This window comes from Athene cunicularia, assembly GCF_003259725.1.
Source record: "Athene cunicularia isolate RWA chromosome 1 unlocalized genomic scaffold, athCun1 chr1_part1, whole genome shotgun sequence".
Taxonomy (NCBI): domain Eukaryota; kingdom Metazoa; phylum Chordata; class Aves; order Strigiformes; family Strigidae; genus Athene; species Athene cunicularia.
In genome coordinates this window covers 93,664,204-93,677,268 of record NW_020799091.1, presented here as the reverse complement: position 1 = coordinate 93,677,268, position 13,065 = coordinate 93,664,204, and the positions used below count along the sequence as shown (strand labels likewise).

The 13,065-nt window shown below is 37.3% G+C and overlaps 1 protein-coding gene across 2 annotated transcripts in view; it reads left to right on the top strand.

The window, feature by feature from the left end:
• Positions 1-2,210: 2,210 nt before the first annotated feature.
• Positions 2,211-13,065, top strand: part of RRP1B (ribosomal RNA processing 1B) — a 20,620-nt gene continuing 9,765 nt past the window's right edge. Inside the window, exons 1-11 of one of the 2 annotated variants that reach the window (XM_026853919.1) lie at positions 2,211-2,471; positions 3,281-3,338; positions 4,058-4,143; positions 5,164-5,225; positions 7,394-7,523; positions 8,936-9,000; positions 9,537-9,700; positions 10,291-10,382; positions 11,198-11,295; positions 11,789-11,808; positions 12,237-12,362. In XM_026853919.1, coding sequence (XP_026709720.1) covers positions 2,442-2,471; positions 3,281-3,338; positions 4,058-4,143; positions 5,164-5,225; positions 7,394-7,523; positions 8,936-9,000; positions 9,537-9,700; positions 10,291-10,382; positions 11,198-11,295; positions 11,789-11,808; positions 12,237-12,362 — 931 coding nt within the window. In that variant the 5' untranslated portion in view covers positions 2,211-2,441. Of the gene's footprint in view, positions 2,472-3,280; positions 3,339-4,057; positions 4,144-5,163; positions 5,226-7,393; positions 7,524-8,935; positions 9,001-9,536; positions 9,701-10,287; positions 10,383-11,197; positions 11,296-11,788; positions 11,809-12,236; positions 12,363-13,065 lie in introns of both variants that reach the window. The other variant, XM_026853912.1, reaches the window with a different exon arrangement.

Sequence of the window (13,065 nt, the reverse complement as noted above, 5' to 3'; positions counted from 1 at the left end):
GATGTCCACCTCAGTCACGTGTTTCATAGGTAGACAGGACTGCTCAGTAGGGTCTGTGCTAAGGCTGAATTACAGGTCATGCTGGGGGAACGTCTTCAAGGACCTAGAGCTCTTAATTTTCAACAAGAAGTTAAATTCTACAGAAGGCATAGAACTACTGAAGTTGTTCTGTGTGCACATGAGCTTGGATGAGCACATTATTGGGAATGTTTTTTTTTTTTTCCTGTAGCTACCTTGAAAGAGAAGAGCAGCATGCTGTACTGGGCTGATAATAGGAGGATATCTTTATAGAGACACTGGTAAATGAATTGGTGAAAGAATAGTAAATAAAAATAACTTTTAGTAAAAGAGGAAAGATTGCTGGGTGGTTTCTTGTCTGACAGAGCTGCACGCACTTGGGCCCAGATCTATAAAGGACTTAGATAATTTCCACTGAAATGTGCCCGTGTGGCTCTAGTCCCTGGAGATTATTTAGAATAGGAAAAATGGCAATGATTTTAACAATATCAATGTCTTAACAGCATAGCTCCCAAACAAGGCTTGCATTACAGTAGCATGTCTTCAGTGAGTGGCTGTCACATTACTAATCCAGTCTCCCACCCTGTACATAGGGACAGATTTACAATTCAAGCCCTGAAACCGAATCTCTCTCAAGGTAGCCGTAAGGCTGAGAAGGCCTTCAGTTTTGTGCACTGTGGTTGCTAATACAGTAGATTCAGGTTTAAATTAACCTTGCTTGAATTATTATTATTTGTCAGCTGTGGATGGTGACAGCCGGGCACATAAAGATGAAAACCCAATCTTGGAAGTTTTTTGAGTGACGAGGATGAGAAACTTGCTCTGAAACATTTTGATCAGGGTCATCTGTCAAATAGATGGACTGCCTAAGACACTTAAAAAGCCCTCTATTTATGAAAAACAACCCCATGGAAGTCTGTTCACTAGACAGGGAAGAACTCCTGAGCCATCTTTATAGGTGGTAGCTGACATTCCCTGGACATAAGCCTAATGTCTAATGCCTCTGCAGAGTTAGTGTTGCATGTGAGGTTAAGCCTGCTTCTTACCGCTATGTCTGTAGCCCATAATTCTGTTACAAAATTTACAAAATATTTTTAATTTCAATACCTCAGTGAATATTAAATCAGTGAAATCAAACTGTTTCATATTTAATCTTACTATTACTGACAAATCTAAGTTAAATTCATGATTAATGCTTAATATTACTAGACACATTGCTTTCTATGTAGCATTTTGCCCATTTCTTTCACTGAGCTCTACTTCCTTTCCTTTTAACCAAGCATGACTGTAGATGATTTAACTAACATGTTTAGAACTTTTTGTCTGAGCGGAAAATGGCGCAGTAGTGATAATTGCTTTCATATTATTTGGTCCCAGGAGTAGGTGCTTAATTTACACCTAGTACTGTGTCTCAGGCTTTTTGATTGGCAGACCCCTGACAATTTTTCAGAAGTGACAGTGATCTTTTTGGAGCAAATTTGAGCTTACCTGAAGGTGATTACCTTTTTAACATGATTTTTCTGAAAATTACTTGAGAGTTCTTAATAGGCCTTAGTTTGAAAATAGCTGTAATAGGTTATTGTAGCTACTGTATAAGAGTATGCCATTACAATTTTACTCCATAGAAATATAAGTATATTTGATGTCATGAATGATCCGTTTTTTAAAACATTCCTGAGCAACTATTACTGATAGTAAAATTTTATTTTCCTTCTGTAATGTGTGATTTTGACTAAAATGTGCATTTTTGTACTGTTAGTAGTGAAAATATTATTTGATGTTAAAATTCAGCTGATACTGTACCTCAAGACTAACTGTAAGAACGGTATTTTCATTATAGTTGCTCAGTCTCTTTGAGTATGCATTTTTAATATTGAAGCAAATTTTTTGATTGCTAGAAGCTTATTCTATCAAAAGTCCCCTAAAAGGGAACAAAACTATTGGTAAAGTGAGGCTTTATTAAACAAAACAGACCAAGTAAACAACAAAAAAAGCCATGTCAGTTATGTTTGAGGATTTGCACGTCACCTCTGTTGTAAAATTAGATATGATGCCCTCATTAAAAATACCTCTTGGACTTGGTGCTAAAAATATGCCAGAGGGATTTATCAGAATATCTTAGTATTCATTCCATCTCATCTGTGATTTCTTTTAAATCTTCCTTACTTTGGTACAAGAAAGAAGCTGACTGTCGTGGAATCACTGAACTGCCAAGTTGCCTTCCAATTAGTGTGCTTACAGTAGGAACCAAGGTTTGCTCAAGAGAATAATCCAAAAACAAAGAAGAAAGCAAGGAACAGAGGGATCTACATGAGAACATTTTGTGGAAATGTGGGGTTTTTCGTTTTCATACAAACTTCTGTACCATAGGTGGCTTCAGTCAGGAAGAACTGCTAAAAATATGGAAGGGCCTGTTCTATTGTATGTGGATGCAGGATAAACCTCTGCTACAGGTACAGTAACTGGTTTTATATTTGCTTGAGTGGGTATCTTATAAAATATACTATAGGGACATACTAATTTAGAATAGTGAAAATTACCTTAGTGAGTTTTGTTGACGCTTTTTTTTTCCTTACCCTGCTGCTCATATGTGGCTCATGCAGGAGAGGTGACTAACTCGTGATCCTCACCACTTGAACAGAAGCCTAAATGGCATCGTGTTTGGAGTCACCCTCTGAATGGCAGGTGTAGCTGTTTACCTTCCAAAACCAGAACTGAAATATACTGTTATGAAGTGCATTGATTTGGTGGAACTAAAGCAGTAACAGGAGGCTGCCCTTAACTGCAACTACAACGTTCATTTGAAAGTTTCACACTTTCTCTACCATTGACTTTTGTCAACTACTAATGGTTTGTATCCCTACTTTCAAAAGATAGCACATATTATCTCACACATAGCACAGAGAGCTCCTCCTCCAAGTAAGCTATATGACAACAGTACCCTTAAAGTTTTACATCATTTGTTAACTCAATTGCAAGGGATTTTTTTTCCTCCTAATTAAATTTTGTCTGGTGTCAGAAAGATGATTTGTGCAGAGATCTGGTGAAATGAACAGGGCTTGATACCCTTGATTCTTCTCTTACAACTGACCTAATCCCAGCAGAAGGATAACTGCAGTACTGAAGCAACTGTTAAGAGAATATTTTTCACTTTGAGGGATGTTACATGATATTCATATTTCTTGCTGGTTTTTGATTGTGTGTTCAGTGAGGAGACCAAGCTCTGAAACGTTTTATACTAACTACATGTATTTACTTTTAGGAGGAACTTGCAGGCAATATCTCACAGCTTATCCATGTAATTCAGAATACAGAAGCTCGTAAGTACTATTTCATTATCTAATGCTATGTAAGGTACTTTCATCTTTGGTGATTCTGAGGACACTATCACAGTGCCAGAATAGAGACAGTCAGATAGGGGCGCTGCTTTCTTTTTTCTTTGCTTTTTGTCCATCTGGTGTGTGTGATTGCATTAAGGGAAGCATGAGATGCAGTTTGTTTCTGGTTATTGCAGGGGAAGAGTTGTATCTCCAGTGTGATAAAGGTGAGACTTAGCAGGGTGGGTAGCAAAGCAATCTTGTCCCCTTACTTTGCCATTTTGCATATACTTACTTGCTCTGTGTATTTCCTGCTCAAACCCAACCTTGTTTCATGAGCTGTTAAGCACCTAGTGTTCAAAATGCACTTGAAATGGAGTGCTCAGTCAATGCCAAAACTTGCATGGGTAGAAATGAGTGCAGAATGGATATTTTGCTCTAACTTGTGTGTATTTAACACAAAACAGATAAAAAGCTGTTCCTGTAGTTACACATGTGTTTAAAAGTGGCTGTGTGCCTTTTCTTGTGTTGTTTTGAAGTTTAATTGACTTGCCCTTGTACCTGTCTTAAACATGCCTGTCTGTAGCTTTATCCCTGTCACTAGGCAAATACCTAGGGAAATGCATCCCTTTCTCATGTTGAAGGGATTTCTTGAAATCCTTTTAGGTAAGCAAAATAAACTGTTGTGCCAGACATGCAGACATTTTTCCCTACTCTTACAGGACACCTGTTCATTCAGACATTTTGGCAAACTATGAACCGTGAATGGAATGGGATAGACAATCTGCGTCTTGATAAGTACTATATGGTAAAATTAACTCTCTTGTAGGTATTTTCTGAAAAAAAAGATGATGTGGTGGTGTGCTGGAAGGCAGCTTTGTCTGCAATGCATTTATGTATATTCTAAGAGAAGATGGTGGCTATCTTCTTGCACGCTACAAGAGATATACTTGTTTTAAAGGCTTTCACTCACCATTGCAAATGTAAAAGCTATTACAGTTCATGTCATGCTGCAAGTGCTTTCTTATTTGCCATCCTTTATAACATAGCAGTGTTTCTCATTGATGTATATACAGAATATAAGTACTGTCTCAGAGGACACTGCATCAACATCAGTTATTTAGATCAAACTGCTTAAAGACTTTTTTTATGACTCTTTATAAGTTGTCACTAGAACTCCAACTTTCCACTACTAAAGTATCCACTGTAGTGCATTCAACTATTGGAATTCTTTCTATAGAAAACATTGTATTAAAACAAACAGTAAAACCAGTGAGAGAAAAATCTTAAAAGACCTACCTTTGTAAAGAACAAAATCACCTTAATCTTCTTTGAAATAAGTGAATTGCAGCACATTCACTGCTTTTTGTTTCTCAATGTTAGCAGAAACAAGGCATTTCAGTAAGTGGAGTGTTTTGAAACAGTTTAGTGTAGCTGTTTTACATATGGATGTCTCAGTGAAAGTTTCAAGTAAATTAAATTATTATTGTTATCATCTGTCCCATATTGTCTCCATTTTAAGCTGTGGTGTTTTTTTAAATTTGGCAGCACTTAATGAAGAAATTGGGGTGATGGAGCAAGAGAAAGCTTTATAATACAAATAGTCATGGATCTTTCTGAGCTCAGGATATAAAAATAGTTCATTGTCTTGAGCTTCACAGCATCCTGTTGCTTTACATGATAGACAAGTCTGTCAAAATGTTCATATGAGGAAGCTTTCCACCTTGTGCAATGAAGAGGTTTACTAAGAAGTCTATTGATACTACAGTCATGGTAACTCCTTTATCTGTTTTCATGAACAACGTGTAACAAATTTTGTACTTTGCAGCTAATGCGTATGATTTTGAGGCAATCCTTTGAAGTGCTGAAAAGGAATGAATGGGATGAAAGGTAAGCAGATTTCTGACTGTAGTTGCATCATAAAGGAGGAGTACAACTTACCTTCATTAAATATATTTTCATTTAAATATTCTTTTGCTCCATAGATGGCGCTGTCATGAAGTCTTAACACTAAGGTTTATTTGTTCTCCAGATCACTTATGATATATAGTTTAAAAACAAAGTTAGGTGTTACACTTCATTAAATACGTATTACCATCAATAACTCTCACATTCACCTGAGCCATTCAGAATGTGTTCACAGAAAGAGATTTGAGAAAGTAATTTCTGTATGCTTATGCAAAACTTGAATGTAGGAGCTTGTTGTGTGCTGTTCCAATCAATCATGAAATCTGAGGGTTCCAGATTTTTCCTGGAGTTTGCTAGATCTGACTGATTTAGTCAGGAGAGCTATCAATGACATGTCACCTGTGGAGAGATTAGACAGGGAACCTGCATCCCATAAAAGACAGAAAAAAAAAAATTTTTTTTGGTTGTGTTATTTTTCAGGTAGGCTGTGACTTTAAAATTTTTATTTTATTGTGTTTAATCATGGTGACTTGTCTTTTGATAAGACACAACATCTTAACTGTAAACTGGCTTCCTGTTTGTTGTACACATCAGTGGCTTTGTTTGTATTCCTTCCATATTGTATCAAATAGCAAGTAATTGCAGTCGTCTTGCTCTGTCTAGAGCTCCTGTGACACTTTTGAGTTTGTGTTTAAACCGATGAAGAGCTTGAAGTATTTTAATTAAAAAGTGCTTGATAACCTAGTATTAAGTTTATCCTTTCTCTCTCTTCTGAAATGTAGAATGCATATAGGCATGTTTTTGTGGAAATAGAAAAGAATGCAAATCTACAGTGCACCACATCCCTTCTGTCCTACCTTTATTTTGTATTGGGTAAATGCCCACAGGTTGAAGAAATTAAAATGCTCTTTGGCAGGAATAGAAAGTATGAGAGGAGGTTTGATAAAGCCAAAGCCCTTCTTTTTTTCACACAATCCCATGGCAGAGACATAGTTACCCAAACTGATCTCTGACAAGGTTTCTTAAGGCTTTGGCCTCCCTTATTCCAGCTTCACTGGAAGGATGGCCTGGAGGCCCTTCATCACCAGAGGAGGCAGTGTGGAAAGAGATCATCATGATTCCTTTCTTTGTAGAGTGAGAGAGCTCAAGAACTAACTTTCCTTCCTAGGTGGAGCGTAGAAGCTGCCTAGCATGTCTTGTATTTCTCTTTTCTTTTAAAATGCTTTTGAAGAAAGGAGTATTAAAGTAAAACTGAAATAATCTTTATGGTTTTGAAATACTTTAAATTCTCTTTAGAACCGGAAATGTTTGTTCTGTGCAAAATTGCAGGAGGTCCCACAGAATGCTGGGGAGAAAGCGTGACATATCCAAAGTTTCACTTTTCTGAAAGGTAGCAAGGATACACCTAAAAAAAAAAAAAGTCCCAAGTGCTGCTTAGATGCAGCAATGACAGCATGTCTTTTTAAGCCACATCACTCCCACAGTACTTGTTAGTACTCCAGATACCAGAATAGAGCCGCAGTCCTACTTGTATACAGCTCAGTCACAAACTATTGGAATGATAATTTTTTTTATGCCTACCTTAGCCCTCAGTCTGTTTCAGTGTAATTGTTTTGCTCTAAGGGACAGTGGAACATGGAAGGCAAAGTCTGCACAGTTGAAATGAGTTTGAAAAGGATCAGTATTAAATTTAATCCTTGGGTGTGCACCAAAATAAAAATAATCTCATAAAATGGAAGAGTACAAAGTGTTGCCCGTCAAGGACAGATGAATGTGTCAGCTGTGTCTGTGGAATGCCCCACTCAAGTGGTAGAATCCCTTCTCCTACCCATCAATCATGGCATAATAAATTTCAGTCCAGATTAAGGTGTGAATTTTAAAACAGTGATTTTTCACTGTATCAAGCTGTCAATGGATTGTTTGATGCTACAAAATCATCTAGACTGTAAGGAGCTCTGATTATGGATGGATTTTTTTTTTATTTATTTTCTCTTTAGGATGAGAAAATTGGTCACTGGTTTTATTTCTTATGAGTGTTGGATAGCTCTCTTAAAGACCTGGTTAAACTGAATGACTAGAATTTGTTTTCAAAGCAAATAGAATGTGAGCAACTGAATATTAATATCTTGTTCTTTTTTATTTCTTTCCAGTCTAATTGAACTATTCCTGCAGCTACTAATGAAAGAAATTATGGACCCAGACAGCAATGCTCCCACTGGGATAAAGTTACATTTCATTGATATCTATTTGGATGAATTGGCTAAAGTTGGTGCAAAGGAGGTTAGAAAATACAGTATCATTTTCTTCCTGGTTAATGTTAACTGTAGCATTAGAAGAAATGTAGGTTTTAGACTATGTTTTAACAGTTTTAAATGTAACATAACAAGATTGAATAAGCATGTAGAAAGTGACATTACAATTTATGCTTTTACTTTTATTCATGTCTTGGTGTAGACAGTGAGTATATAGTAGTTTCTCTCAAGTTCCTAAGTATATTGCTCCAAATTGAGGTTGGAAATAGTGATAGAAAACTTAGACCATTCTCATTTGTTTCTTTAAAAAGAAAGGATTTGCCCTTGCGTGATGTTTGCCAGTCTTTGCTTTTGCAAAAACGGACATAAATTCTGCTCTTGGCTGATTGTAAACACCTAAATAGAGGAAGAAAGTGAGCTTTCAAAGTTGTCTAATAGTTGCTTTTGTCGGCTTCAAACCTTGTTGGCTGTGCATTGAGCAATTTACCCTCTACATCCAGTTGTTCATTTTGTTGATGACACCTGTCTTTCTCTGCTGTATAGTGCTGTTTCAGTTGCCCTTAATTTTGGTTGATGTTACAGTGATGCAGAGTTTTGCAGCAACTGAAAGCCTGTTACTGCAGCTGTCACTGCTGAACTTCTTGCAAAGGGTCTATCCTACTCCTGCACTGGTGTGAGCTGCCTGCTGCCCCACACTTCATTCCAGGCTTCTGCTCATTTACCTCCTCTTGTTTCTGGCATCTGATACATCTCCTTGAAATGGACAAAGCTGTTAGCAATTTTACATTTGTATTCTTTGCAGTCAGTATTGAAAGCAATCCTGCCTGCAGTTTCTGTGGTTCTGAGTTGTGGAGTGTGAGAGAGATGTCTGCCCAAGAGAAGTGCCTGCACTCAGAGCCCAAATAATTTCTGCAGCTCCACAGTCACAAAGCTGTGACTAAGGCACTCACAGGAAGCTGGGTTGAGGAATCAGTCCCCTAGACTATTTGAAATCGCAGCTGGTGCTCATAAATTGAATTTAGGGAAGGATTTTTATCTTCAGTACTACTTCAGCAGACTGTGTTTTGATCCAAGCGGTCCAGTTAAGAGAAACCCAGATCTTAATCATGTTTGCTACAAACCTTCTTTGTGAAAGCGCACAAAATTATTTGAGTTTCTTCTGTCTTGTGTTTCCACATCTAAAATAAGCACTACTCAGTAGATTAAAGTCTGTAAAGCAGTCAACATTTTTATAATGCTTCCAGGAAGTACCTGGAAGTTAGTGTTAGCAGTGGTAACAGAAAGTCACTGAATACTCCTATCAGTTAGAATTAGATAATATGCTGTAAGACTTTGACATAACTTCTTAAAAAAGATCCCTCTACACCAAATACTCAAGGAATTTGAGTGTACACATACAGTATTTACTGTACTCATTATTTTTTCTTTCTAATCATACAGCTCACAGCAGACCAGAATCTCAAGTTCATTGAACCTTTCTGCAAAATTGCTGCCAAATCAAAGGAGTAAGTTCAATGGGAAGATAAATATTCTTTTAAAAATGAAGAAATTCTGCATATACCACTCCATATGGTAGTAAATGGATTGAAGAAGAGTCATAGTAGTACTTCAGAATGTGGAGAAGGAAGGATATTTTACTAACAGTGTGCAGTCATTTGAAGATAACTCATGTTTATCAAAGCTATACATAATTTCATGGATTTATAAGAAGTATATCAACCGTTGTTGGTTGCTTTTGTCTTTGTTTGTTTTTAAACCTGCATAGAACAGCTGAGCTGGTTAGATTCTTTGTTGCAGTGTAATATAGAGCAGCATGTAAACACTGAAATTTAGGAGGGGAACATTGGCCGGACACTGGATTAAAGGACTTCTGTTTAGGAATTACCAGGTTCACTTTCCTCATTTGGAGAGCTAGATGCTCTTCCACCTTCTCCTTTCTTACCCATTTTCCGCTCATCCCTCATTTCTGTTTTTTTAATGTGAGGGAAGGATGTGTATGCTTCTGCCTTTCAGCTCTCATCCCTACTCTCTTACACTGCAGTCACTGTGTGCTGCACGCCGTAGCCACTGGTATCTTCGACATCATTGTGGATCAGTCCCCTTACGCCATTGAGGACCTAATGAAAGAACTGGGTAGTAACAGTGATGAGGAGGATGTGTCTGCAGAAGACAAACATGAAAATGAAATGGTGCATAAAACCAAAGGTGAGGAGGAACTTATAAATGGCCTTGGTAGCACTTGCTAGGATTTAAATATCTGGCTTTTAAAAATACATTTTTGCTCTGAACCAGTCAAACACATGTTTAAGGTGGTCTAAGGATAAATGTGTTTTCCTGTCTTCCCTTCAGATATGCATAAACAAAGTGACTCCAAAAGAATATGTCACAAAAATCAGTGGTTTCTATAAAATCAGGCAACATCAGCTTTCTGCAACAGTGCTAGATTTTAACCCAGTCAGGCTTTTGGCTCTTAGATGTCCATAACATTTTTTAAGAAGATGAGGTTTGGGCATTCTGTGGATGTTTTCCATTTAAAAAAAAAAAAAAGAGGAAGGTTTTCAATCCTGGTAAACCCTGGCATTGAGGTGATTTTTTTTAAAAGGTGCTCAGATAATGCCACAGTTACATAATACATTATGTATTGCATAATGGTGATGTAAAGTAGTTAAATCAATCCAGGCTGAAGAAAAGCACCTGATCTTCTGTCTGTCAGAGTACTGTATACTACCTTAATTTTTACAAACAAAACATTAATACTCAGTCTTTTTCTTTTCTTTTTTTTTTTATAATAGCAGACAGATGTGTGTCAAGAAAGTCAGTGCAGAGCTCTGAAAAAATAGAGGATGTTTCTGAAAATGATGACGACGGTATCGGGACTGTTCTTCAGGTTTGTGTCTTGCTCTGTTATTGATACTCCCTCTCTGTTTTCTTTTTTCCCATCCCTTTCAAGAGGTACAGAAGTAAAGGGTGTTAATCGGATAAACATGCTACAAAACTTAAATCTCCTTTTGCTTTACTGTAATGTGTACTCTGTGAAGTTTATAAGAAAATAAATCTATGTCTAAATTCTGAATTATTCTTCCTTCTCTCCCATACCTTTTTTCTACTCCTCCTTTCCTGTTTCAAGAGTTCATAAATATATGGTGAAAGTCAAGTCACTGTGGATGGTGAAGCAATTAGCGTATGTTTCACTGGCAGTAAGAGCAAAATTAATGAATGATGAGATACATAGGAGAGAGGGTAGTGTTGCAATTTGAGTGGTTTCCCAAATTCTACTTCCAGTACAGTGTAATGTTTTTGACAGATTTACTCATCAAACATGCATGCAGGTAGATTACACTTCATGCATCTCTGGCTTTTAAGCAAGAATTAGGACATGTCACATATTAATTCTGATATTTAGATAAATATTTGAAGGAGTTCTGAAGTTGGTTGGCTTCTCTCAAGTAAGAATTAAGGTTAGAAATGTTTGAGAAAGTAATACTGAGTTCAACTGTTCTGTTAATGAAGCAACCCTCTGTAAAAGTCAGTATATACATATGTGAAGGGGGTGTAAATTTAAACAGAAAAAAATACTTCGGGATTAAACGAAATGACTGTTTAAAGGATCCGTAAGCTACTTGAAGTGTTGATGAGTCACATTGGGTTATCTTGCATGAATAAGCTAACTAAGAAATGCTGTATCATACTTTGTTCCAACAGTTTGATTATAAGGCTGTTGCTGACAAACTCTTTGAAGTGGCGAGCAAGAAAAATACACCTTCCCGTAACCGAAAGCGTCTGTACAAGCTGGTCAAAAAGTGAGTTGTTGAAATACACCTTCCATGTGCCACCTAAACCACTTTTACTCCACTTTCTCCCCACTCTTGGGTCACTTGTCCTGGTGACAATGGCACGAGAACAGGCTTGTCTCACAGTCGAGGATAGTGTGCATAATAAGGTGCCTGAAGCCTGTGCTACTGTTCCTCACTGGTACTAGACAATACTGAGGTGTAGATATGCTAGATGGATTTTTACTGCAGAATGTGACACTGGATTGTGTGTGATGCAAGTTACAGATATGGGAGAAGTGTTAAATTGCTGTTTTCTGAATATTTTCAGTGATTTGGTTTGGGTTTTTGGATTTCTGAGGCAGATCTCTTCTGAAATGAGCTCTTTGTAAGTTCCTGTGCAAAATATGTTCCTATTTTGACAAACCAAAGTACAGTGACACTATGCTGCTAGTGTTAGTATTGGTACTAAACCAGTAATACTGTTTTGTTTTTCCTTCTTTCCCTTCCTCCCCACCTCTAGGTTCCAGGACTTAGCAGAAGGTAAGGACTGAGCAGCATATAGAGACAGTAGTTTTTTCTTTCAGTCTAAGGATACATAATGTTCCCATACAATGTGTATTGCAAATGTTCTTTTTTTATTTTAATGTGAATTTCAAGAATACTGTTGGGGGGGGGGCAGGGCGGGCAGGAGGGTGTGTGTTAAATCACATTAAGAAACATTACATGTTTTTGGTGAGGTGACCAAATCCTGTTCAGAGTTGGAGCAACTCTATACTTTGTCCTTAAATGAAAGATGATTTTTTTTTTTTTACTTAAATAAGAGTCACTTGTATCATTTACTTTTGGGTTAAGTGGGGAACAAGGAGTTGATTTTCTTTCTGTGGGAGTTATGCTGTATATTAATAGCATAATTGTGCATAGAAATAGAACTACTAGTTTTCAGATACCTTATCCTTGCTCCTCAACAGGAATCTTCCCCCAGGATCTTCCTGAAGATGTTTCTACAGATGAAGATGATGATGAATTCAGCAGAGGAAGGCGAAAGAAAAAAACTGTCAAGCCTTGGGAGAAAAACAAGTTGGAAAAAGTGAAAGGTAAGGCAAGATCTACCTTTGGAAGAGAGACAGTCTGCAGCCACATGTAATTTGGCAAAGTATCAGATACAAGCTGTTCTGAACAAGGCAAACCTGTTGTTCAGAATGTGCTGATTCGTATCCTGTTGCAATGAAGGTTAAATGTGAAATTAAGGTCTCTTTGAAAGTGGTGGGAATTTTGTTACCAATTTCAAGGTAACCATTACCTCAAAAATTTCAATCAAAAGCAGAACTGGAAGCAGTTGTTTGCATTGCTTAATTAAGCAGTTCCGTTTACTGTAGGAAAATAGAAACATGTCAATTGTCTTAAAATAGGATGACTGTTAGAATATAGCAATTTGGGAGTGTTTCTAGAAAAGTGAAGAGAGTTACTGAGAACAACATGCAAGTATCTCTAGCATCACAGCTTATATTGATGTGGCACAAGCCCAGTCATACCCAAAAATACCTCACTAACTGAACCCAAGTTGCCATTGTGATGGGCTTAACAGGTCGGCAATAACAACTTTTCCTAGCAATATTGCTATACAAAATAGGGATACCACTGGGAATGTCTTAGATGTTAGCTGTGACAAGTCAAGATCAGCAAAATATTAATTAGGGCAGTTGTCAGAGGAATGCAATGTCCTGACCAGCTGTAATAGTAAGACTTTTGTGCTGGCTGATAGCAGGAAAACGGTACACCTATATTAAGGGGGGGGGG